This window comes from Hylobates moloch, unplaced genomic scaffold, assembly GCF_009828535.3.
Source record: "Hylobates moloch isolate HMO894 unplaced genomic scaffold, HMol_V3 SCAFFOLD_1, whole genome shotgun sequence".
NCBI classification, from domain to species: domain Eukaryota; kingdom Metazoa; phylum Chordata; class Mammalia; order Primates; family Hylobatidae; genus Hylobates; species Hylobates moloch.
Genome location: NW_026652276.1, coordinates 40,881,463 through 40,908,061, shown reverse-complemented (window position 1 = coordinate 40,908,061; position 26,599 = coordinate 40,881,463). Strand labels below are relative to the sequence as shown.

Sequence of the window (26,599 nt, the reverse complement as noted above, 5' to 3'; positions counted from 1 at the left end):
ATATTAAGATAACAGGTTACTTGCCCAAAGTCATAAGGTGAAGTTGAGGCAGGAATTGGGCTTCCTAGCCTGGAATCCTTTTCTCCACCTCAAGGGGCTACTCAGACCTCCAACTAAATGCTGAGTATCTCAGCACTGAAACAGCCCTAGGAGAATGAATAGGACACAGGGCCATCCCTGGCCAGTACTATCAGGTACTACAGTTTGAATACCATAACCTACAGTGTAGCCAGGACCTCCCTGACCAGCCCATCTCTTCCCAGCAGCCACCGTGGTCCTGAGAGCTGGGTTAAGCCATCACCTTTAAAATCCTGGGACCACACTGTGCAATGCATGAATGGGAGACCCTCAGCTGTTAGCCATGAAGCACAGATGAGTTCAGTAGACAGTCAAGAGAATCACAAGTCATGGCGTGGGGGCAGCCAAAGACATTCATTCATTCAGTGACTCTTGATTGAGCTCTCACAAGTTAATACACCGTAGTCCCTGGCACAGATGTTATCAACCTCAAGGAGTCTTCTGTATAGTATGGGAAGCAGAAATTAGAACAAACAATAATACAATATGATGACAACAATATTAATATATGTGCAAAGTGCTCAGGAGGCCCAGGTATTGGGACACTGACTTTACAACAATGGGGCAGCAGTCTGAGGGGTCCTGTGTGAAGGAAATAGGTAGAAACTAGTTCTTCAAGGAAACGACCCCAAGTTGGGGTGGTGCAATGGAAAGCACGTCCTCGTACTAGGGAGTTGTTTGTTTACATCTCTAGTGTTTAACCCACAGAGTCAGCTCCTGGGTTGGGTTTTTGTTTTCCAGACTTTGGACAAAGTTTACCAAATGAAAAGCAAACCTCGAGGATACTGTCTGATCATCAACAATTACGATTTTACAAAAGCACGGGAGAAAGTGCCCAAACTTCACAGCATTAGGGACAGGAATGGAACACACTTGGATGCAGGTACAGTAGAACCCAAAAGAGAAAAGTGAAATATTTCTTATGCCTTTTTTTTAAATCAAAAGGGAGAGAACAAAAGCTATACCAAAAGGGCCACGTTTCAAGAAAATGGATTTAAACATATTTCCCTGTGGAGGTAAAGAACATTCTTATGCCGGGCGCGGTGGCTCACGCTTGTAATCCCAGCACTTTGGGAGGCCGAGGCGGGCGGATCACGAGGTCAAGAGATCGAGACCACGGTGAAACCCCGTCTCTACTAAAAAAAAATACAAAAAATTAGCCGGGCGTGGTGGCGGGCGCCTGTAGTCCCAGCTACTCGGAGAGGCTGAGGCAGGAGAATGGCGTGAACCCAGGAGGCGGAGGTTGCAGTGAGCCGAGATTGTGCCACTGCACTCCAGCCTGGGGGACAGAGCGAGACTCCGTCTCAAAAAAAAAAAAAAGAACATTCTTATACATTTATCAGTTTCTTGCTTTTTTTAAAATTAATTTTTTAAATAAAAGCAATGTATGTGTAAATATAAAATATCAAATCTTACTAAAGACATAATGAAAAGCAGTAATAAGCTTTGTTTTGAATTCAGCTAAATGCATAGTGCTTCTGTGGAGTGCATTAGGTGATGAAATTGCTGTGGTATCAAAGCTTTTATAGAGGCTGCATTTTTACAGGTTGGGCTGTTAAGTGCAGCAGAAATTGTGGGTTCTTAACAGAAATAACATTTTCAAGTATTAAATATTAAACTGGTTAGCAATTCTTTTGCTAAGCCAATTTAAGCTAAGATCAGAACTTACAAGTTAAATGAAAAAACAATTTGTAGTATGTGAATATAAAAAGTGACTACAACAACAAAAAATAAAAATCACCTATCACCATTGAGATATTAATAATTTTGATTTGATCAAAGAACTTTTGAATATAGTGTTCATCAGGCATGACATCAATTATTGATTTGTTTTGCAAATGGAGGTAAGTTTAGAAAATTAATGTAGACTGATTATAATCATCAGGACTCTGTAATGGCCCCTATTAACTTTTTTTTTTTTTTGAGACAAAGTCTCACTCTGTTGCCCAGGCTGGAGTGCAGTGGTGCGATCTCAGCTCACTGCAGCCTCCATCTCCCCGGTTCAAGTGATTCTCCTGCCTCAGCCTCCCAAGTAGCTGGGACTACAGGCACACACCACCACACCCAGCTAATTTTTGTATTTTTAGTAGAGAGGGGGTTTTGCCATATTAGCCAGGCTGGTCTTGAACTCCTGACCTCAAGTGATCCACCTGGCTCGGCCTCCCAAAGTGCTGGGATTACAGGTGTGAGCCACTATACCTGGTCCCTGTTAACATATGATTTGTTTATTTAAGCAAATCTAAGCCTTTAAAAAGGCACAGAGATTAAGTCCATTGATTACATCATTCGTCATTATGTGCTTGGTATTGAAAAAACATTTCGGACCCTTGATTTATATTCTTTTAAAATTAAAACATTTCTATTAAAGTAACATTTGCTTCTATTTCTGGCAGTTCATTTACTTATAATGGTCCCATGATCGACTAGTCTCTGGTAGGCATTCGAGTCTGTGTGTCCTGCTTTTTCTGTTCCTGTTCTTATGTTTTAATGCTGAATGAGTAAAAGCAGGAGACCCAGCTGCAGAAGTCATTTCTCCTGAGAGACTCCCTTCTGTCCTGCTTCAGTGCCTTCAGACTTGCTTTACAGTCATTTTTTTTTAAATCAACATTCCACATTTCCAAAGGATCAGAATTTTTTTCACAGAACCAACACACTGTATTAGTCTTGCCAAAGTGCTTCCAAATCAACAAGGCCCTATTGCATTTCAGTTATTTTTTTTCTATTCCTAATGCTAGACTGTATTTTTTTTTTTTTTTTTTTTTTGAGACAGAGTCTCACTCTGTTGCTCAGGCTGGAGTGCAATAGCATGATCTTGGCTCACTGCAACCTCTGCCTCCCAGGTTCAAGTGATTCTCCTGCCTCAGCCTCCCAAGTAGCTGGGATTACAGGCATGTGCTACCACACCCAGTTAATTGTATTTAGTAGAGATGGGGTTTCACCATGTTGGTCAGGCTGGTCTTGAACTCCTGACCTCAGGTGATCCATTCGCTTTGGCCTCCCAAAGTGCTGGGATTACAGGTGTGAGCCACTGCGCCTGGCTGAGACTGTCTTTTGACTGATGACTTATGTTTAGCTCTGATGTGCTGACAGGGACAAAATGCTGGAGAAGGAATAAAAAAGGAATAATCCAACAAGGATCAAGAGAACAGGAATGGAGACAATAGCTAATGAAAGGTTTCCAACAATTTGGGGGAGTTGAAAAAAAAGAGTAGAGGTAATTGACTTAACAGAGAAAGCTACAACCTCACTGATTACAGAAGGGAACACAGAAAGGAGGCAAGCCTATTTACCCCACAGAATCCTGGAAAAATTCAGCAATTGGAGGTACAAAGTGTAGGTGAGGCAATGAGCAGAAAACAGGAAGATTCTTTGAAAGCCTATATAAGCCTATACAATCCTCTGATTCATACCTCCCTCTCATAGAGCCAGGAACTATTCTTATTCTACCATCATAAGGAACAGGAAGTTTGTTTTCTCATAAAACTGAACCAGAGAGGCTCTACACTTTGGTGTGCCAGGCCCAGCAAAGGAAGCAATGAAGCATTTTACTGAACACAGAGACTGAAGAAAACCTACTGGTGGCATGGAGTCAGACCTCTAAACCAACTTGGTTCCAAGACACTGGCAGCAGATACAGATTTACCTCTGGAGAAGCTGAAAGCTGACATCTGGAAGTCTCCTAATGAAATGATCAGGTCCCAAACCAATCATCTTGCTATGAAGTCCGTCAGTGAACAAACCACATCCACAAACACAGAGCTTTCAGTCGACTTTTTAATGGACTAATTAGTCAATTTATGAATGGACAACCAAAGGTCAGCAGGCATTTGAAGAAAGGCTCTAATACAAAAGAGAGGCAGCTGGGTACGGTGGCTCACGCCTGTAAATCCCAGCACTTTGGGAAGTCGAGGCAGGCGAATCGCCTGAGGTCAGGAGTTCGAGACCAGCCTGACCAACATGGTGAAACCCCATCTCTACTAAAAATACAAAAATTAGCCGGGCATGGTGGCGGGTGCCTGTAATCCCAGCTACTACAGAGGCTGAGGCAGAAGAATCACTTGAACCTGGGAGGTGGAAGTTGCAGTGAGCTGAGATCATACCACTGCACTCCAGCCTGGGTGACAGAGCAAGACTCCGTCTCAAATAAATAAATAAATTATTAGATAAATGAGAGGCAATGCAAACAACAAGAAAAACATGAAACAGAATATGAATGAAACAAAGATAATGTTGAGAAAAAAGCAACCTTTTTTAATGCTTAATATTGGTATTTAGTATTCTTAGAGAGTTAAAGGTCCATAAAAGAACAAGATGTTATGAAAAAGGGACAGAACGAGAAAGACTCCTTGAAAATTAAAAATATGAGCACCAAAATGAAAAATTCAATAAAGTAGAAGATAAAGTCTCAGAAAGTAGGATAAAAAGACAAAAATAGAAAATAGAAGCAAAAGATAAGAAAATTTGAAGCTAAATCAAGGATGTCCAATTTTTGACAATAAGAGTTCCAGAAAGAAAGGACAGAGAAAGGGGAAATGGAACTTTCCAAGAACGAAATGACACAGTCTCCAGATTGAAAGGGTATAATGGATTAAGATTCACTTCCAAACATATCATACCCTAGAAGCTTCTGGAAAGAGAAAAAAGTAAGCCAAATATGTAAAGTATCAGGAATGAAAAGGTCTTCTCTCTAGTAACACTGAAAGCTAAAAGACTGTGAAGAAAGGCCTTTGGAATTCTGAGGAAAAATGCTTTTGAAAATAGAACTTAGTAAAGACTCATACAAGGGCTCAAAAAATGTACTCCTCATGGTTATGATCCAGCAAAGGAAACTGATAAGACAGAGGAAGTCATAGATGGAGGAAACAGGGAACCTACTATGGAAGAGACAGAGGGATGTCCCAGGAGAAGAGAAATTCATCTGGCCTATGGAACAGCCAGTTGGTATTACAGCAGAAGGATGCAGTGCTCTGGATGAAAAGTTTTCCAGGAAGAAATAAAAATGAGTCAGATAAGCAGCCTAAAAATATTGAAAGATTTTGGCCAGATCCATTAGAGCACTTGGAGAAAAAATAGTGTTAAGCATATAGGAAACAAAGCAGATGAAAAAATAATACAATTACGAATTCCAGGAAAGGCAAAAAGGTTAATAAGAAAGGAAACATAATGAAAGAACATTATGTTTACATAGTCTTAATAATAGAAATATTACTATGGGCCGGAGGTGGTGGCTTATGCCTACAATCCCAGCACTTTGGGAGGCCAAGGGGGGTGGGTCACTTGAGGCTGGGAGTTTGTGACCAGCCTGGCCAACATGGCGAAACCCTGTCTCTACTGAAAATACAAAAATTAGCTGGGTGTGGTGGTGCGTGCCTGTAGTCCCACCTGCTTGGGAGACTGAGGCAGGAGAATTGCTTGAACTTGGGGGGCAGAAGTTGCAGTGAGCTGAGATTGTGACACTGCACTGCAGCCTGGGTGACAGAGTGAGACCTTTTCTAAAAATATATTTTAAAAAATTAAAATATTACTATGGATTCAACCAAAAATTGTAAATAATTGAGTAAGAACACCAAATGCTTATTCTCCATAATAAGAACTCAATGTGAAAGTCTAAAATTTATAAATGAGTAATTAGCAGTGTACCCAAATTCATTACAAAATGGAGGTTAATGTGAAAACAAAGTGGTTAAAAACTGAAAGTGGTTGCCTTCATGGAATGTGACTAGGTAATAGGGAGGGATAGAGAGGGGATAACCTTTTGTAAAAGGTCTTCTAGTTCTATTTTATTAATTCACATCTTTTATTTTGCTATACATACATAATTTTGAGAAGGTTTAGGATAAAATAAGTTGGATCTTTTATTCAAAAATTGTTTTTTTTCTGATTATGTAAATAATGTAATCGTTTTTAAAATTGGTTGAGTAGTAAGCCTAAATGATAGCTTACCCATCTTGTAAACTAGTTTAGTAGAGAAAACAGACCAACAATAACACTCTCTCCTTTCTCATTTGCTTCAGGGTTTGAGAATGTTTTTAGCTGGTGGCAATAAATATTAGAAGCCTGCAGAATCCAGCTACAAATATAGAGAGTTTTGGTCTTGAATTTCTGGTTCAAATTCTTATCTATCAAGGTTATGCCCACTGTGCTCTCCAGCTCTGGTCTGTGAATTACTGTGGTATAACGTGACTGTTCCAATTTCACTTTTCAGGGGCTTTGACCACGACCTTTGAAGAGCTTCATTTTGAGATCAAGCCCCACAATGACTGCACAGTACAGCAAATCTATGAGATTTTGAAAATCTACCAACTCATGGACCACAGTAACATGGACTGCTTCATCTGCTGTATCCTCTCCCATGGAGACAAGGGCATCATCTACGGCACTGATGGCAAGGAGGCCCCCATCTATGAGCTGACATCTCAGTTCACTGGTTTGAAGTGCCCTTCCCTTGCTGGAAAACCCAAAGTGTTTTTTATTCAGGCTTGTCAGGGGGATAACTACCAGAAAGGTATACCTGTTGAGACTGATTCAGAGGAGCAACCCTATTTAGAAATGGATTTATCATCACCTCAAGCGAGATATATCCCGGATGAGGCTGACTTTCTGCTGGGGATGGCCACTGTGAATAACTGTGTTTCCTACCGAAATCCTGCAGAGGGAACCTGGTACATTCAGTCACTTTGCCAGAGCCTGAGAGAGCGATGTCCTCGGTAAGTTTTGTCTACTCAGCCCTCCTCACTGTTACACTACCTTGCTCCGCTACTCCATCACCACTACTATCTACTCATATTCAGGACCTATTAGAAAGTGCTATATGGTTTAGATAACATTAACGGGTCAGAGAACTGTCCAAGGGGAGTGGTTTCCATTCATCTCTAAATGTCTGGCTGTAGATCACATAGCTGCACTTCCCAGGTCAGTTACAAAGTGGAAGAGTGGCAAGTGTTAACATCCTTAGTTTATAGATGGAAAAGCTGAGATGCTTTATTCCTTTATTCAGCACCTCAAAGGACAATCAGGGTATCACAGAGCAGGAAAGGATGGGAAAGTCATATAGTCCAGCTCTCTGTCTTTAGGCCAAAACATGACTGAGCCAATTCAGCTAGTTTTGGAAATCTTCCAAGAAGGCAGTAACCCAATTCAATGTTTAAACATCCTCCAACTCTGTCAAAAGTTCTATAATAGCAAACCATCCTCAAAACCTCTTGGTGCATTGTGGGAGATAAATAGCAGGTTCCTTCTAGCCCCGTATTTCATGTTTTGAGTATATGAATAGTGAGAATTTCCCGTAACTTAGATCATGAATCTAACTTAGATTTTGTAACTTAGATCATGAATCCTGCAAGGTTTCCGGGACTAGCTACCGAGGTAGAAGAAGAGGTTGCCTAACAAAAATGCTAAGAGATCCTGGTGAGAAGAAGGTGGGAGTAGCTGCAGGAGACGTTATACTTTCACTTGCCTTAAGTTTAATTGCACCAAAGATGAATCTGCAGATGCAATGTCAATTGGAGGCAGAGAGTACTGGGGGGCATTGAAGCAATGGGGAGCCAAGTAACGTGGAGAAGAGTGAGAGACACACAGGTCAGGAGAGAAAGAAACCAACTCTAATACTGACACCGAGGTTTCTGATGGTCAAAAGAGTTCCTGAATAAACCAAAAGTAAGTTATTAAGCTCCGAGACAACCCATTTACCAGGAAAGCTGGGGTAGGTCTTGGTTTAGCAACTTATTGTTTCAAATGACTGATATTTTGAGAGAAAGAACTACAGAACTATCTCTGAGCACAGCAGAAGAGACAGTTCATCAGTTGCTTTCCCCCACAGACAGTCACAATGTTATGTGATGTATTTCAGAGGTGATGATATTCTCACCATCCTGACTGAAGTGAACTATGAAGTAAGCAACAAGGATGACAAGAAAAACATGGGGAAACAGATGCCGCAGCCTACTTTCACACTAAGAAAAAAACTTGTCTTCCCTTCTGATTGATGGTGCTATTTTGTTTTGTTTTGTTTTTTTTGAGACAGAATCTTGCTCTGTCGCCCAGGCTGGAGTGCAGTGGCACGATCTCGGCTCACTGCAAGCTCTGCCTCCCGGGTTAACGCGATGCTTCTGCCTCAGCCTCCCGAGTAGCTGGGACTACAGGCACCCACCACCACGCCCGGCTAAATTTTTGTATTTTTAGTAGAGACGGGGTTTCACTGTGTTAGCCAGGATGGTCTTGATCTCCTGACCTCGTGATCCACCCGCCTCGGCCTCCCAAAGTGCTGGGATTACAGGCGTGAGCCACCGCGCCTGGCCAGTGATACTATTTAGATACATAACACTATGTTTATTTACTAATTTTCTAGATTTTCTACTTATTTATTAATTGTTTTGCACTTTTTTATAAGAGCTAAAGTCAATAGGATATTAACAACAATAACACTGTCTCCTTTCTCTTATGCTTAAGGCTTTTGGGAATGTTTTTAGCTGGTGGCAACAAATACCAGACATATACAAAATCCAGCTACGAATATAGAGGGCTTATGATTCAGACTATTATCTACCAACATTAAGCCCACTGTTAATATTCTATTAACTTTAATTCTCTCAATGCTAAATTCCACACTACCACATTTAAAAAATTAGAAAATAGCCACGTATGGTGGCTCATGTCTATAATCTCAGCACTTTGGGAGGTTGAGGTGGGAGGATTGCTTGAACCCAAGAGGTCAAGGCTGCAGTGAGCCATGTTCACACCACTGCGCTCAAGCTTGGATGACAGAACAAGACCCCATCTCAAAAAAAAAAAATTTTTTTTTAGTAAAACAAAATTTGATTGAAATCTTTTAAAAATTCAAATTATTTTACAAGTTTTAAATAATCTCTCCTCAAACTTGCTTTATGCCTTCTTATCGCTTTTATGATGTATATATACTTGGCTAACTATATTTGCTTTTTTGCTAACAATGCTCTGGGGTCTTTTTATGCATTTGCATTTGCTCTTTCATCTCTGCTTGGATTATTTTAAATGATTAGGAATTAAGTTATCTTTAAAATGTAAGTATCTTTTTTCAAAAACATTTTTTAATAGAATAAAATATAATTTGATCTTATTGCTCCTTAGAGATTTTTTGTGTTTGGTTTTGGTTTCTGCCAATGACATCCCACAGGTGGAAAACATCTGGACCACAGACATGTTCTACTTGAGTCTCCCATGATTGGCACACACAGTTGTATTTTTAAAATTTGTTGTCAACGTTTAAAAATTAGGAGATATCACATAAAAACCAGAATAACTTCTTTTAAAAAATCATAATATCTGACAATATTGACCTCATGCTTTTGCATGGCAAAGGTCTGAGAAGCACCTTCTTCAGATGGGACAGTGCTCTGTGGGTCACTCTTCCCCACCTGCTGTGCCCCAGCCCTGCCCAAGCCCCTCTACTGAGGCTGCTGTTGGTTGCCACTTATCACTGTGCTTGTGCAGTTGTTTTCCTTATGTCTAGCCCACTTCACTTTTTTATGTTGCCTGCCCTGTGGGTGTCTGAATTCCGGTGATGGTCCAGAGAAGGTGGTAAGAATCATCAGAAACCCTTCCTAAGTCATAGGTTAGGGAACATGATTGAGAGGTAGGGAAGTAGGGGGCATGGGTGTGAGAGAAAAATATTTTAGAATAAAATCAACACATCATCTTTTTTTGCTACCTAAATGCCCCAGGGGACAAAGGTACATCTCCCAAATATAGTAAAAGTTCAATAGGAAGAAGGCCTTCAAATCAGTTTCTAACGAAATACGTAAAGGTGGAAGAAAAATAGTACAAAACTCAGAGAAAGCTCAGCTCCCAGTACGGAGAGCATCATTTTTCAATGAAGTGTCCATGAGAAGCTGTGAAATTCAGATGAGAATTCAAACATTTTCAGCCACTCAGAGAATCAGAGCAACCCAAGAACTAAACTCATTATATGCATTTTCTCAAGAAAACCCTCCCAGGAGTTTCCTGGGCCTACAGAAATGGTGTGCCAACCATCTTCAACAATGGAGAGCAACTTTTTGTTTATGATTCTTGTCCTTTCTTGCTATCATCTTCCACAGTGTCAGAATCATCCTTAGAAACAGTAATAGAGGCCAATCTCCCAGAACATCCTCCATAAATTTCTTCATTCTTAGAAATTATCTTTTGCCTGTAAAAAGAAAGGAAAGATGTATCAATGTCAACTCAAAAGCTAGAAAGAGTATAGGATATTTGGAGTGCAGGGAGAGAAATGTGCCTTCGTTCCTTCACCACAGCAGTCTCTCACTCATTACTTGCAGTGGTTTTGAATTTAGTGAGGTATGGTGTTCAGGTGACTAAAGTCCTATATGAGGAATTTTCTACTAAATCAATGCAATAAATAACTTTCCTCTATTAAAGAAGTATTGACCAAAACTTATTTTAATGATTTAAGATGCAGCTTCAGGTAACAGTACAGCTTCTGATCCAAAGCTGATTTCCATAGGAACCAGAAGCAGCTGCATGTAATGGCAAGACCATCAGACTCCCAGGGGAGATGGATTTAAAAACCACCCTCAGTCATAGAACTGAGAAAACTCAGAAACTGGGAGATAAATTTCCTGTGCATAGAAACAAGGACACAGGTGAATGGGAGAAGTGTAGACACATCTCCACTCCACCTCAAGTGAACTATCTGGCTTTGTGTCGCTGGCCCAGAGTGACATACCTCCCTCCCGAAAACACCTGTGCCTTGACATAACTAGGGAGCACTTGGTCTATCTTCCTAACCCATTCCTCACTCAAACTCCTTCCCACTCCTAAAGACAACTCAGCTATGTCTTTTTCAGCAGCAGCCGCACTTCAGATGAATGTTCTCTTCCATCAGGATCTGTATGGTGTGCTTATACTTTTCTTCAGCTTCAGCAAACTTGGTTTGAAGCATTTTCTCCAGATTTCCCACTATAGCTTTCTGAAAGACATATATTTTAATAGCCATCTTCCCCAACCCAGAGCCATCCAGGGCAGAGCTATATGGCAGAGCTGGATGGAGACCTGGGTTCTTCCCCCAACCCCCATCCCCACTCCAGTAAGGACTCACCTCTTTCTGGAGTTCCAGCTGGGTATAGTAGAGGTTTGTGTTAAGTGACTCTAGGATAAGGGCTTGTGCATGCAATTCTTCCTCCATGACCTGCATAAGAAGAAGTTGTTGCAGGACATCATGCCGATGTCTATTTATTTAGTCTCGTCTCCAGGGCACCTGGACTGTAATGCAAGGGAGCAACTTGAGCTACTTTTGCATCACTCATGGCCACTCACACCGTGTCAGTTCTGCCTCCTCTCTGTCTCACCCATCTATATGCTTCTCTTCAGCCTCACCAGAGCTCATATGAATGGTTACAATGGCAATCAATCAGTTATTCATTCACTAAGCAAGTCTTTATTAAATACCTACTACTGATTACAACTATACGACACTCTGGAAAAGGCAAAACTATAGAGAAAGAAAAAAGATTAGTGGTTTCTAGGGATTTGGAGGGGAAGGGAGGGATGAATAGGTGGGGCAGAGGGCACTTTTAGAGCAGTGAAACTATTCTGTATGACACTATAATGGTGGATACATGACATGATATATTAGGCAAAACCCACAGAATGTACAACACAAAGAGAGAACCCTCATGTAAACTACGGACTTTAGTTAATAAGAATGCATCCACATTGGCTCATCAATTGCAACTAATGTGCCACCTCAATGCAAGATACTAATAATAAAGGAAACTAGTGGTGGGGTGGGGTGGGGTGGGGTAGTGTAGTATATGGGAACTCTCTGTACTTTCTGCTCAATTTTTCTGTAAACCTAAAACTGCTCTAAAAAGTAGCTTCTTGAAACAAATGCACAAACAAACTTCCACTAAAGAATGAATAGAAGCCTGTGCAAAGGTCCTTAGAATGCAAAATGCTCGGGGGTGGAGCCAAGATGGCCAAATAGGAACAACTCCAGTCTACAGCTCCCAGTGTGAGCGACACAGAAGATGTATGATTTCTGCATTTCCAACTGAGGTACTGGGTTCATCTCACTGGGGATTGTCGGACAGTGGGTGCAGGACAGTGGGTGTGGGACAGTTGGTGCAGCGCACCGAGCGTGAGCTGAAGCAGGGCGAGGCATCACCTCACACAGGAAGTGCAAAGGATCAGGGAATTCCCTTTCCTAGCCAAGGAAAGGGGTGACAGATGGCACCTGGAAAATGGGGTCACTCCCACCCTAATACTGCACTTTTCCAATGGTCTTAGCAAACGGCACACCAGAAGATTGTATCCCATGCCTGGCTCGGAGGGTCCGACACCCACGGAGCCTCGCTCATTGCTAGCACAGCAGTCTGAGATCAAACTGCAAGGTGGCAGTGAGGCTGGGGGAGGGGCACCCACCATTGCTGAGGATTGAGTAGGTAAACAAAGCAGCCAGGAAGCTTGAACTGGGTGGAGCCCACCACAGCTCAAGGAGGCCTGCCTGCCTCTGTAGACTCCACCTCTGGGGACAGGGAATAGCCAAACAAAAGGCAGCAGAAACCTCTGCAGACTTAAATGTCCCTGTCTGACAGCTTTGAAGAGAGTAGTGGTTCTCCCAGCATGCAGCTTGAGATCTGAGAATGGACAGACTGCCTCCTCAAGTGGGTCCCTGACCCCTGAGTAGCCTAACTGGGAGGCACCCCCCAGTAGGGGCAGACTGACACATCACATGGCTGGGTACTCCTCTGAGACAAAACTTCCAGAGGAACGATCAGGCAGTAACATTTGCTGTTCACCAATATCCGCTGTTCTGCAGCCTCTGCTGCTGATACCCAGGCAAACAGGGTCTGGAGTGGACCTCCAGCAAACTCCAACAGACCTGCAGCTGAGGGTCCTGACTGTTTGTTAGAAGGAAAACTAACAAACAGAAAGGACATCCACACCAAAAACCCATCTGTATGTCACTGTCATCAAAGACCAAAGGTAGATAAAACCACAAAGATGGGGAAAAAACAGAGCAGAAAAACTGAAAATTCTAAAAATCAGAGTGCCTCCCCTCCTCCAAAGGAATGCGGCTCCTCACCAGCAACGGAACAAAGCTGGACGGAGAATGACTTTGATGAGTTGAGAGAAGAAGGCTTCAGACAATCAAACTACTCCAAGCTAAAGGAGGAAGTTCGAACTCATGGCCAAGAAGTTAAAAACCTTGAAAAAAGATTAGACAAATGGCTAACTAGAATAACCAACGCAGAGAAGTCCTTAAAGGACCTGATGGAGATGAAAACCATGACACGAGAATTATGTGACAAATGCACAAGCCTCAGTAGCCGATTCGATCAACTGGAAGAAAGAGTATCAGTGATGGAAGATTAAATGAATGAAGTGAAGCGAGAAGAGAAGTTTAGAGAAAAAAGAATAAAAAGAAAAGAACAAAGCCTCCAAGAAACATGGGACTATGTGAAAAGATCAAATCTACGTCTGATTGGTGTACCTGAAAGTGACGGGGAGAATGGAACCAAGCTGGAAAACACTCTGCAGGATATTATACAGGAGAACTTCCCCAATCTAGCAAGGCAGGCCAACAATCAGATTCAGGAAATACAGAGAATGCCATAAAGATACTCCTCGAGAAGTGCAACTCCAAGACACATAACTGTCAGATTCAACAAAGTTGAAAAGAAGGAAAAAATGTTAAGGGCAGCCAGAGAGAAAGGTCGGGTTGCCCACAAAGGGAAGCCCTTTAGACTAACAGCGGATCTCTCGGCAGAAACTCTACAAGCCAGAAGAGAGTGGGGGCCAATATTCAACATTCTTAAAGAAAAGAATTTTCAACCTACAATTTCATATCCACCCAAACTAAGCTTCATAATTGAAGGATAAATAAAATACTTTACAGACAAGCAAATGCTGAGAGATTTGGTCACCACCAGGCCTGCCTTAAAAGAGCTCATGAAGGAAGCACTAAACATGGAAAGGAACAACTGGTACCAGCCATTGCAAAAACATGCCAAATTGTAAAGACCATCGAGGCTAGGAAGAAACTACATCAACTAATGAGCAAAATAACCAGCTAACATCATAATGACAGGATCAAATTCACACATAACAATATTAACCTTAAATGTAAATGGGCTAAATGCTCCAATTAAAAGACACAAACTGGCAAATTGGATAGAGTCAAGAACCATCGGTGTGCTATATTCAGGAAACCCATCTCACATGCCGAGACGCACATAGGCTCAAAATAAAGGGATGGAGGAAGATCTACCAAATGGAAAACAAAAAAAGGCAGGGGTTGCAATCCTAGTCTCTGATAACACAGACTTTCAATCAACAAAGATCAAAAGAGACAAAGAAGGCCATTACATAGTGGTAAAGGGATCAATTCAACAAGAAGAGCTAATTATCCTAAATATATATGCACCTAATAAAGGAGCACCCAGATTCATAAAGCAAGTCCTTAGAGACCTACAAAGAGACTTAGACTCCCACACAATAATAATGGGAGACTTTAACACCCCACTGTCAACATTAGACAGTTCCACAAGACAGAAAGTTAACAAGGATATCCAGGAATTCAACTCAGCTATGCACCAAGTGGACCTAATAGACATCTACAGAACTCTCCACCCCAAATCAACAGAATATACATTCTTTTCAGCACCACACCACGCCTATTCCAAAATTGACCACATAGTTGGAAGTAAAGCACTTCTCAGCAAATGTAAAAGAATAGAAATCACAACAAACTGTCTCTCAGACCACAGTGCAATCAAACTAGAACTCAGGATTAAGAAACTCACTCAAAACCACTCAACTACATGGAAACTGAACAACCTGCTCCTGAATGACTATTGGGTACATAATGAAATGAAGGCAGAAATAAAGATGTTCTTTGAAACCAATGAGAACAAAGACACAACATACCAGAATCTCTGGGACACATTCAAAGCAGTGTGTAGAGGGAAATTTATAGCACTAAATGCCCACAAGAGAAAGCAGGAAAGATCCAAAACTGACACCCTAACATCACAATTAAAAGAACTAGAAAAGCAAGAGCAAACACATTCAAAAGCTAGCAGAAGGCTAGAAATAACTAAAATCAGAGCAGAACTGAAGGAAATAGAGACACAAAAAACCCTTCAAAAAATTAATGAATCCAGGAGCTGGTTTTTTGAAAAGATCAACAAAATTGATAGACCACTAGCAAGACTAATAAAGAAGAAAAGAGAGAAGAATCAAATAGAAGCAATAAAAAATGAAAAAGGGGATATCACCACCGATCCCACAGAAATACAATCTACCATCAGAGAATACTACAAACACCTCTATGCAAATAAACTAGAAAATCTAGAAGAAATGGATAAATTCCTCGACAAATACACCCTCCCAAGACTAAACCAGGAAGAAGTTGAATCTCTGAATAGACCAATAACAGGTTCTGAAATTGTGGCAATAATCAATAGCTTACCAACTAAAAAGAGTCCAGGACCTGATGGATTCACAGCCGAATTCTACCAGAGGTACAAGGAGGAACTGGTACCATTCCTTCTGAAACTATTCCAATTGATAGAAAAAGAGGGAATCCTCCCTAACACATTTTATGAAGCCAGCATCATCCCGATACCAAAGCCTGGCATAAATATAACCAAAAAAGAGAATTTTAGACCAATATCCTTGATGAACATTGATGCAAAAATCCTCAATAAAATACTGGCAAACCGAATCCAGCAGCACATCAAAAAGCTTATACACCATGATCAGGTGGGCTTCATCCCTGGGATGCAAGGCTGGTTCAACATATGCAAATCAATAAATGTAATCCAGCATATAAACAGAACCAAAGACAAAAACCACATGATTATCTCAATAGATGCAGAAAAGGCCTTTGACAAAATTCAACAACCCTTCATGCTAAAAACTCTCAATAAATTAGGTATTGATGGGACGTATCTCAAAATAATAAGAGCTATCTATGACAAACCCACAGCCAATATCATACTGAATGGACAAAAACTGGAAGCATTCCCTTTGAAAACTGGCACAAGACAGGGATGCACTCTCTCACCACTCCTATTCAACATCGTGCTGGAAGTTCTGGCCAGAGCAATCAGGCAGGAGAAGGAAATAAAGGGTATTCAATTAGGAAAAGAGGAAGTCAAATTGTCCCTGTTTGCAGATGACATGATTGTATATCTAGAAAACCCCATCGTCTCAGCCCAAAATCTCCTTAAGCTGATAAGCAACTTCAGCAGAGTCTCAGGGTACAAAATCAATGTACAAAAATCACAAGCATTCTTGTACACCAATCACAGACAAACAGAGAGCCAAATCATGAGTGAACTCCCATTCACAATTGCTTCAAAGAGAATAAAATACCTAGGAATCCAACTTACAAGGGATGTGAAGGACCTCTTCAAGGAGAACTACAAACCACTGCTCAATGAAATAAAAGAGGATACAAACAAATGGAAGAACATTCCATGCTCATGGGTTGGAAGAATCAATATCGTGCAAATGGCCATACTGCCCAAAGTAATTTATAGATTCAATGCCATCCCCATCAAGCTACCAATGACTTTCTTCACAGAATTGGAAAAAACTACTTTAAAGTTCATATGGAACCAAAAAAGAGCCCGCATCGCCAAGTCAATCCTAAGCCAAAAGAACAAAGCTGGAGGCATCACGCTACCTGACTTCAAACTATACTACAAGGCTACAGTAACCAAAACAGCATGGTACTGGTACCACAACAGAGACATAGATCAATGGAACAGAACAGAGCCCTCAGAAATGATGCCGCATATCTACAACTATCTGATCTTTGACAAACTTGACAAAAACAAGAAATGGGGAAAGGATTCCCTATTTAATAAATGGTGCTGGGAAAACTGGCTAGCCATATGTAGAAAGCTGAAACTGGATCCCTTCCTTACACCTTATACAAAAATTAATTCAAGATGGATTAAACACTTAAATGTTAGACCTAAAACCATTAAAATCCTACAAGAAAACCTAGGCAATACCATTCAGGACATAGGCATGGGCAAATGGGATCTAATTAAACTAAAGAGCTTCTGCACAGCAAAAGAAACTACCATCAGAGTGAACAGGCAACCTACAGAATGGGAGAAAATTTTTGCAACCTACTCGTCTGACAAAGGGCCAATATCCAGAATCTACAATGAACTCAAACAAATTTACAAGAAAAAAACAAACAACCCCATCAAAAAGTGGGCAAAGGACATGAACAGACATTTCTCAAAAGAAGACATTTATGCAGCTGAAAAACACATGAAAAAATGCTCATCATCACTGGCCATCAGAGAAATGCAAATCAAAACCACAGTGAGATATCATCTCACACCAGTTAGAATGGCCATCATTAAAAAGTCAGGAAACAACAGGTGCTGGAGAGGATGTGGAGAAATAGGAACACTTTTACACTGTTGGTGGGACTGTAAACTAGTTCAACCATTGTGGAAGTCAGTGTGGCGATTCCTCAGGGATCTAGAACTAGAAATACCATTTGACCCAGCCATCCCATTACTGGGTATATACCCAAAGGACTATAAATCATGCTGCTATAAAGACACATGCTCACGTATGTTTATTGCGGCACTATTCACAATAGCAAAAAGTTGGAACCAACTCAAATATCCAACAATGATAGACTGGATTAAGCAAATGTGGCACATATACACCATGGAATACTATGCAGCCATAAAAAATGATGAGTTCATGTCCTTTGTAGGGACATGGATGAAACTGGAAAACATCATTCTCAGTAAACTATCGCAAGGACAAAAAAACAAATACCGCATGTTCTCACTCATAGGTGGGAATTGAACAATGAGAACTCATGGACACAGGAAGGGGAACATCACACTCCGGGGACTGTTGTGGGGTTGGGGGAGTGGGGAGGGACAGCATTAGGAGATATACCTAATGCTAAATGACGAGTTAATGGGTGCAGCAAAACAACATGGCACATGGATACATATGTAACAAACCTGCACATTGTGCACATGTACCCTAAAACCTAAAGTATAATAATAATAAAAAAATAAAAAATAAAAAACCACTCAACTACATGGAAACTGAACAACCTGCTCCTGAATGACTACGGGGTACATAATGAAATGAAGGCAGAAATAAAGATGTTCTTTGAAACCAATGAGAACAAAGACACAACATACCAGAATCTCTCAGACACATTCAAAGCAGTGTGTAGAGGGAAATTTATAGCACTAAATGTCCACAAGAGAAAGCAGGAAAGATCTAAAATTGACACCCTAACATCACAATTAAAAGAACTAGAGAAGCAAGAGCAAATACATTCAAAAGCTAGCAGATGGCAAGAAATAACTAAGATCAGAGCAGAACTGAAGGAGATAGAGACACAAAAAAACCTTCAAAAAATCAATGAATTGAGGAGCTGGTTTTCTGAAAAGATCAACAAAATTAATAGACCACTAGCAAGACTAATAAAGAAGAAAAGAGAGAAGAATCAAATAGATGCAATAAAAAATGATAAAGGGGATATCACCACTGATCCCACAGAAATACAAACTACCATCAGAGAATACTATAAATACCTCTATGCAAATAAACTAGAAAATCCAGAAGAAACGGATAAATTCCTGGACACATACACCCTCCCAAGACTAAACCATGAAGAAGTTGAATCCCTGAATAGACCAAAAACAGGCTGTGAAACTGAGGCAACAATTAATAGCTTACCAACCAAAAAAAGTCCAAGACCAGATGGATTCACAGCCAAATTCTATCAGAGGTACAATGAGGAGATGGTACCATTCCTTTGAAACTATTCCAATCAATAGAAAAAGAGGGAGTCCTCCCTAACTCATTTTATGAGGCCTGCATCATCCTGATACCAAAGCCTGGCAGAGACACAACAAAAAAAGAGAATTTTAGACCAATATCCCTGATGAACATTGATGCAAAAATCCTCAATAAAATACTGGCAAACCGAATCCAGCAGCGCATCAAAAAGCTTATCCACCATGATCAAGTGGGCTTCATCCCTGGAATGCAAGGCTGGTTCAACATACACAAATCAATAAATGTAATCCAGCATATAAACAGAATCAATGATAAAAACCACATGATTATCTCAATAGATGCAGAAAAGGCCTTTGACAAAATTCAACAACCCACTCCTATTCAACATAGTGTTGGAAGTTCTGGCCAGGGCAACCAGGCAGGAGAAGGAAATAAAGGATATTCAATTAGGAAAAGAGGAAGTCAGATTGTCCCTGTTTGCAGATAACATGATTGTATATCTAGAAAACCCCATCGTCTCAGCCCAAAATCTGCTTAAGCTGATAAGCAACTTCAGCAAAGTCTCAGGATACAAAATCAATGTGCAAAAATCACAAGCATTCTTATACACTAATAACAGACAAACAGAGAGCCAAATCATGAGTGAACTCTCATTCACAATTGCTTCAAAGAGAATAAAATTCCTAGGAATCCAACTTACAAGGGATGTGAAGGACCTCTTCAAGGAGAACTACAAGCCACTGCTCAATGAAATAAAAGAGGACACAAACAAATGGAAGAACATTCCATGCTCATGGATAGGAAGAATCAATATCGTGAAAATGGCCATACTGCCCAAGGTAATTTATAGATTCAATGCCATCCCCATCAAGCTACCAATGACTTTCTTCACATAACTGGAAAAAACTACTTTAAAGTTCATCTGGAACCAAAAAAGAGCCCGCATTGCCAAGTCAATCCTAAGTCAAAAGAACAAAGCTGGAGGCATCACACTACCTGACTTCAAACTATACTACAAGGCTACAGTAACCAAAACAGCATGGTACTGGTACCAAAACAGAGACACAGACCAATGGAACAGAACAGAGCCCTCAGAAATAATGCCATATATCTACAGCTATCTGATCTTTGACAAACCTGACAAAAACAAGAAATGGGGAAAGAATTCCTTATTTAATAAATGGTGCTGGGAAAACTGGCTAGCCATATGTAGAAAGGTGAAACAATCCCTTCCTTAAACTTTATACAAAAATTAATTCAAGATGGATTAAAGACTTACATGTTAGACCTAAAACCATAAAAACCCTAGAAGAAAACCTAGGCAATACCATTCAGGACATAGGTATGGGCAAGGACTTCATGGCTAAAACACCAAAAGCAATGGCAACAAAAGCCTAAATTGACAAATGGGATCTAATTAAACTAAAGAGCTTTTGCACAGTAAAAGAAACTACCATCAGAGTGAACAGGCAACCTACAGAATGGGAGAAAATTTTTGCAATCTACTCATCTGACAAAGGGCTAATATCTAGAATCTACGATGAACTTAAACAAATTTACAAGAAGAAAACAACCTCATCAACAAGTGGGTGAAGGATATGAACAGACACTTCTCAAAAGAAGACATTTATGCAGCCAAAAGACACATGAAAAAATGCTCATCATCACTGGCCATCAGAGAAATGCAAATCAAAACCACAATGAGATAGCATCTCACACCAGTTAGAATGGCCATCATTAAAAAGTCAGGAAACAACAGGTGCTGGAGAGGATGTGGAGAAATAGGAACACTTTTACACTGTTGGTGGGACTGTAAACTAGTTCAACAATTGTGGAAGTCAGTGTGGCGATTCCTCAGGGATCTAGAACTAGAAATACCATTTGACCCAGCCATCCCATTGCTGGGTATATATCCAAAGGATTATAAATCATGCTGCTATAAAGACACATGCACACCTATGTTTATTGTGGCACTACTCACAATAGCAAAGACTTGGAACCAACCCAAATGTCCAACAATGATAGACTGGATTAAGAAAATGTGGCACATATACACCATGGAATACTATGCAGCCATAACAAATGATGAGCTCATGTCCTTTGTAGGGACATGGATGAAGCTGGAAACCATCATTCTGAGCAAACTACTGCAAGGACAAAAAACCAAATACCGCATGTTCTCACTCATAGGTGGGAATTGAACAATGAGAACACATGGACACAGGAAGGGGAACATCACACACTGGGGCCTGTTGTGGTGTGGGAGGGATAGCATTAGGAGATATACCTAATGTTAAATGACGAGTTAATGGGTGCAGCACACCAACATGGCACATGTATACATATGTAACAAACTTGTACATTGTGCACATGTACCCTAATACTTAAAGTATAATAAAAAAATGCAAAATGCTCATTCTGTTTGAAGACCCAAAGGAACACCAATATGGCTGGAATAGAGATAGTAAGGATAGAGGGCCATGGTGAGAAAATACAGGGGAGCCTGGTTTCACCTGAGAGGATAAGGTAAGCCAAGAACCATGGGTACCTACTGAAGGGTTTTAAGCAGAGAAGTGAATGCACGTATATTACTGCTTACATTATGCTCCATGGGGATGGATTGGAAGGGCAAGAGGGAAAACAACGGAACTAAGGAGGAGAATAGTACAGTCGTGTAGGTGAGAAATAATGGACTAGGGTAAGGTGACAATGGAGGGACGTGGATGAATTTGGAATATGTTATAGAGGATCAGCTGAGGCTGCTGAGTTGATTTGGGAGAGTGAAAGGAAAGAAGAAATCAAGGATGACTTCAGGTCTAGGCTCAGAACAGCTGAGGGAGTTGATAATTTCGGGGCTAAATCTCTGGTGGAAAATTGAGAGTGTGGAACTGGGCATGTTAATTTTGAGGTGTCTGTATGTCACCTGTGTTGAAATGTCAAATGGGCAGTTGGATGTACAAGCCTGGAGCTCAGGAGAGAGGCAAGGCTGGAGTATCAACCCAAGTTATCAGCACAGAGATGGCTTTTACATCTGTGTGAACAGATGAGGTCACCAAAGGAGAAATGGGAGATAAAGAAGAGAAGTGGGGCCTGGGAACAAGCCTGAAAATACTCCAGGACTTAGAAAGTAGGTGGGAGAACAATGGGTGCCATTGAAGGGTTTTAAGCAGAGTTCTAGTTCTAGTAAAGGAGATTGAGAAGGTGTGACCAATGAGGTGAAGGAAACGCAGAAGCCCATGAAAGCTAAGACAGGTGAATGTTGCAAGGAGAGAGTGATCAATTGCACCTGATACTGCTCATGTCAAGTGAGGTGAAGCATTCCTTGGATTTGGCAACTCGGAATTTACTTGTGATTTTAACAAAAACAGTTTCCATGGCTGGGATGGGAGCAGAAGTCAGGTTGAGGTGTAAAGGGGAGGTGACCCTTCTAATAGGTTCTGCCTCCCATCATTTTGCCTCTTCAGATTCTCCTTCACATTGCTGCCACAGTTATTTTCCCAAATGATACTCTCTCCTCAAGAACCTCCAGTGGTGTCCCATTTAGAGAAAAGCAAGTGTTGGGCAGGGCCCTTAAATCGGGTGGCTTCTGAGAAGGTGGCATTTGAATAAAGAACAAGAGGAGGAAAGGAAGTTAGTCATGTGGATATCCAGGAAAGAGCTTTTCAGGAAGAGAGAATATCAAAGACCCCAAGGTAGGAACATCCTGGCCTGTTAAGGGAACAGCAAGGAGGCAAGTGCCTCTGGGGTGGAGTGATGGAGGGAAGAAATAGAAAGAGACGAGGTTAGAGGAAGGAACCATCAGCGAGGAGCAGGTGGAACAATCCCCAGGGCCAACACAGGGCTGGGAACAGTTCATGGTCCCACTAGGCAGAGTAGAAAATCCTTCTCATACAGAGGGTGTGGTGTCGAATACTCAGAGGGTATTACCTCAGTAGTGGGGGAAAATTAGTTCCACACTAAAGACTGCTTTAGTTCTGCCCAAAAAAGCTTAAAAAGCAAGGCTCAAAAGGATCAAACTGTTTCCAGGCAACTTAACTGCATCCCAGGGCAAAGCTCAAGAATATCTAAAGGAATATAAAAATATTCAGCACCCAACAAGGTAAACGCCAAAATGGCTGACATCCAAGCCAAACTCACCAGGCTTGCAAACAAGGAAATATGACCATAAATGAGGAGAAAAATCAACGAAGAGAAACAGACCCAGACATGACACAAACGACAGAATTCGTAGACAAACTCGTGAAAATAGTTATTATAATACACTGGGTATACCTTCCTCCAAAGCCCATTTCTTGAACTTGTAGGACACCACAGTCTGTTTGCCTCTCCATGATGCTGAAGCCCTGCCTCGGCTCTAAGATAGAATTCATTTACAATGCCTTTATAATGACTAATATTTTCTCAAACATGTCTATTCTGGATCCAAGTCAAATTCTCAGTGATGGAAGAATCACACATCACCTTGTGGATTTGAACAACTCCTCTTCAGTTGTCTCCCACAGACTGCCACAATTTGTCCCAGAATAGAGTCCCTGAGGAAGTTACCATGTGTGAGGTACACTCAGAGTTTAAGGAGGAGCTTGGTGACAGAGTTCCAAAGGAGGCACTTTTATACTTTTCAGAGCTCAAAGGGAAGAACTTGGTGTTTTATAACTGAAAGATCATTTGTGGTTTGAACTTCACTAGAAATGAAAGTCATTTAACACTGAAGATCACATAGTATATTGCTGATCTATTTGTTCAAATCAGACTTTAAAAAGACCCACTGGCTTTATTTTACAGATAATTTCAAAAATTCTTTTTAATTTATTGAATCCAGTAAACTCAGCTTTAGGTCTTCCATTTCTTATTGGTTTTGGGGAAATTATCATTGATTCCATTATACTGACAGCTTGTTATTTTACTGGTGTATTTGTAATATACCAAGTCCACAGGAAAGGATGAAAAAGCTTACCTCTTTGGTTTTTCTCAGCTCTTCTAATTGCAAGGTGTCACTTTGATGTTGCTTCAAGAGCTCCTAAAAACAATTTTATTAGGAAAAGGTTAGCACTGTGGTTCTGGCACATCTTCTAGGGAGTTAAGAAAGCCAGACTAGGATTCAGGAATATAATATTCACCAAAGCTTAGACACTGCTATAATGAAGCACACATTATAAACTAGTGACATGAGATGTTGAAGTTAATGAAAATCTTACTTATGTTCAACCTTATCTCACTGACAAATATTAAAAGAAATTATATTTTCATCAAAAGCTTTTCTTAAATCAGTGTATAGATTCAATACTCTTAAGAATTAATCTCACCACAGATTGATCTTTATATTCAATGAAATCCCAGTCAAAATATCAGCAAGCTTCCTTGATAAGCTAATTCTAAATTGACAAGCTAGTTCTAACATTTATGTAAAAATACAAAGAATGTGGAAAGGCAAAATAATCTTGAAAAACAATAGCAAAGCTAGATAATCTTTGCTACCCGATTTCAAACTTCAGTAGTCAAGACAATGTGTTGTTGACCTAAGTATAGAAAAATAGTCAAATTAAACAGAATGGAGAGTCCTATACCCCCAAATACAGCAAAGACACTATAATAGTCTGATCTCACATTTCTATGAAGAACTACCTGAGAGACTGGGTAATTTATAAAGAAAAGAGGTTTAGGGGGGAGGTTCCAAGATGGCCAAATAGGAACAGCTCCAGTCTACAGCTCCCAGCATGAGTGACGCAGAAGATGGGTGATCTCTGCATTTCCAACTGAGGTACCAGGTTCATCTCACTGGGGCTTGTCAGACAGTGGGTGCAGGACAGTGGGTACAGCCCACGGACTGGGAGCCGAACCAGGGCGGGGCACTGCCTCACCTGGGAAGCGCAAGGGGTCAGGGAATTCCCTTTCCTAGCCAAGGGAAGCCGTGACAGATGGCACCTGGAAAATTGGGTCAACCCAGAATTTCATTTCCAGCCCAACTAAACTTCATAATTGAAGGAGAAATAAAATCCTTTACAGAGAAGCAAATGCTGAGAGATTTGGTCACCACCAGGCCTGTCTTACAAGAGGTCCTGAAGGAAGCACTAAACATGGGAAGGAACAACTGGTACCAGCCATTGCAAAAACATGCCAAATTGTAAAGTCCATCAATGCTAAGAAGAAACTGCATCAACTAACGAGCAAATAACCAGCTAACATGATAATGAGAGGATCAAATTCACACATAACAATATTAACCTTAAATGTAAATGGGCTAAATGCTCCAATTAAAAGACACAGCCTGGCAAATTGGATAGAGTCAAGACCCATCAGTGTGCTGTATGCAGGAGACCCATCTCACGTGCAGAGACACACATAGGCTCAAAATAAAAGGATGGAGGAAGAACTACCAAACAAATGGAAAACAAAAAAAGGCAGGGGTTGCAATCCTAGTTTCTGATAAAACAGATTTTCAATCAACAAAGATCAAAAGAGACAAAGAAGGCCATTACATAATGGTAAAGGGATCAATTCAACAAGAAGAGCTAACTATCCTAAATATATATGCACCCAATACAGGAGCACCCAGATTCATAAAGCAAGTCCTTAGAGACCTACAAAGAGACTTAGACTCCCACACAATAATAATGGGAGACTTTAACACCCCACTGTCAACATTAGACAGTTCCACGAGACAGAAAGTTAACAAAGATATCCAGGAATTCAACTCAGCTCGGCACCAAGTGGACCTAATAGACATCTACAGAACTCTCCACCCCAAATAAACAGAATATACATTCTTCTCAGCACCACATCGCACGTATTCCAAAATTGACTGCATAGTTGGAAGTAAAGCACTTCTCAGCAAATATAAAAGAACAGAAATCCCAACAAACTGTCTCTCAGACCACAGTGCAATCAAACTAGAACTCAGGATTAAGAAACTCACTCAAAACCACTCAACTACATGGAAACTGAACAACCTGCTCCTGAATGACTACTGGGTACATAACGAAATGAAGGCAGAAATAAAGATGTTCTTCGAAACCAATGAGAACAAAGACACAACATATCAGAATCTCTGGGACACATTTAAAGCAGTGTGTAGAGGGAAATTTATAGCACTAAATGCCCACAAGAGAAAGCAGGAAAGATCTAAAATTGACACCCTAACATCACAATTAAAAGAACTAGAGAAGCAAGAGCAAACACATTTAAAAGCTAGCAGAAGGCAAGAAATAACAAAGATCAGAGCAAAACTGAAGGAGATAGAGACACAAAAAAACCTTCAAAAAAATCAATGAATCCAGGAGCTGGTTTTTTGAAAAGATCAACAAAATTGATAGACCGCTAGCAAGACTAATAAAGAAGAGAGAAGAATCAAATAGATGCAATAAAAAATGATAAAGGGGATATCACCACTGATCCCACAGAGATACAAACTACCATCAGAGAATACTATAAACACCACTATGCAAATAAACTAGAAAATCTAGAAGAAATGGATAAATTCCTGGACACATACACCCTCCCAAGACTAAACCAGGAAGAAGTTGAATCCCTGAATAGACCAATAACAGGCTCTGAAATTGAGGTAATAATTAAGAGCCTACCAACCAGAAAAAGTCCAGGACAAGATGGATTCACAGGTGAATTCTACCAGAGGTACAAGGAGGAGCTGGTACCATTCCTTCTGAAACTATTCCAATCAATAGAAAAAGAAGGAATCCTCCCTAACTCATTTTATGAGGCCAGCATCGTCCTGATACCAAGG

At 40.6% G+C, this 26,599-nt stretch overlaps 2 protein-coding genes across 12 annotated transcripts in view; one reads left to right on the top strand and one right to left on the bottom strand.

Annotated features, from left to right (window-relative positions):
* Window positions 1–9,172, top strand: part of CASP8 (caspase 8) — a 51,942-nt gene extending 42,770 nt beyond the window's left edge. For 5 of the 7 annotated variants that reach the window (XM_032754968.2, XM_032754967.2, XM_058439729.1 and 2 more), the window contains 3 exons: window positions 820–961; window positions 6,284–6,785; window positions 7,928–9,158. In XM_032754968.2, coding sequence (XP_032610859.1) covers window positions 820–961; window positions 6,284–6,785; window positions 7,928–8,063 — 780 coding nt within the window. In that variant the 3' untranslated portion in view covers window positions 8,064–9,158. Of the gene's footprint in view, window positions 1–819; window positions 962–6,283; window positions 6,786–7,927 lie in introns of all 7 variants that reach the window. The other 2 variants (XM_058439717.1, XM_032754965.2) reach the window with 1 other exon arrangement.
* Window positions 9,173–10,009: 837 nt separating this feature from the next.
* FLACC1 (flagellum associated containing coiled-coil domains 1) overlaps window positions 10,010–26,599 on the bottom strand; it is a 75,859-nt gene continuing 59,269 nt past the window's right edge. For all 5 annotated transcript variants that reach the window (XM_058439745.1, XM_058439739.1, XM_058439741.1 and 2 more), the window contains 4 exons: window positions 23,816–23,878; window positions 11,150–11,239; window positions 10,911–11,020; window positions 10,010–10,240 (listed from right to left, as the gene is read on the bottom strand). In XM_058439745.1, coding sequence (XP_058295728.1) covers window positions 10,114–10,240; window positions 10,911–11,020; window positions 11,150–11,239; window positions 23,816–23,878 — 390 coding nt within the window. In that variant the 3' untranslated portion in view covers window positions 10,010–10,113. The remainder of the gene's footprint in view (window positions 10,241–10,910; window positions 11,021–11,149; window positions 11,240–23,815; window positions 23,879–26,599) is intronic.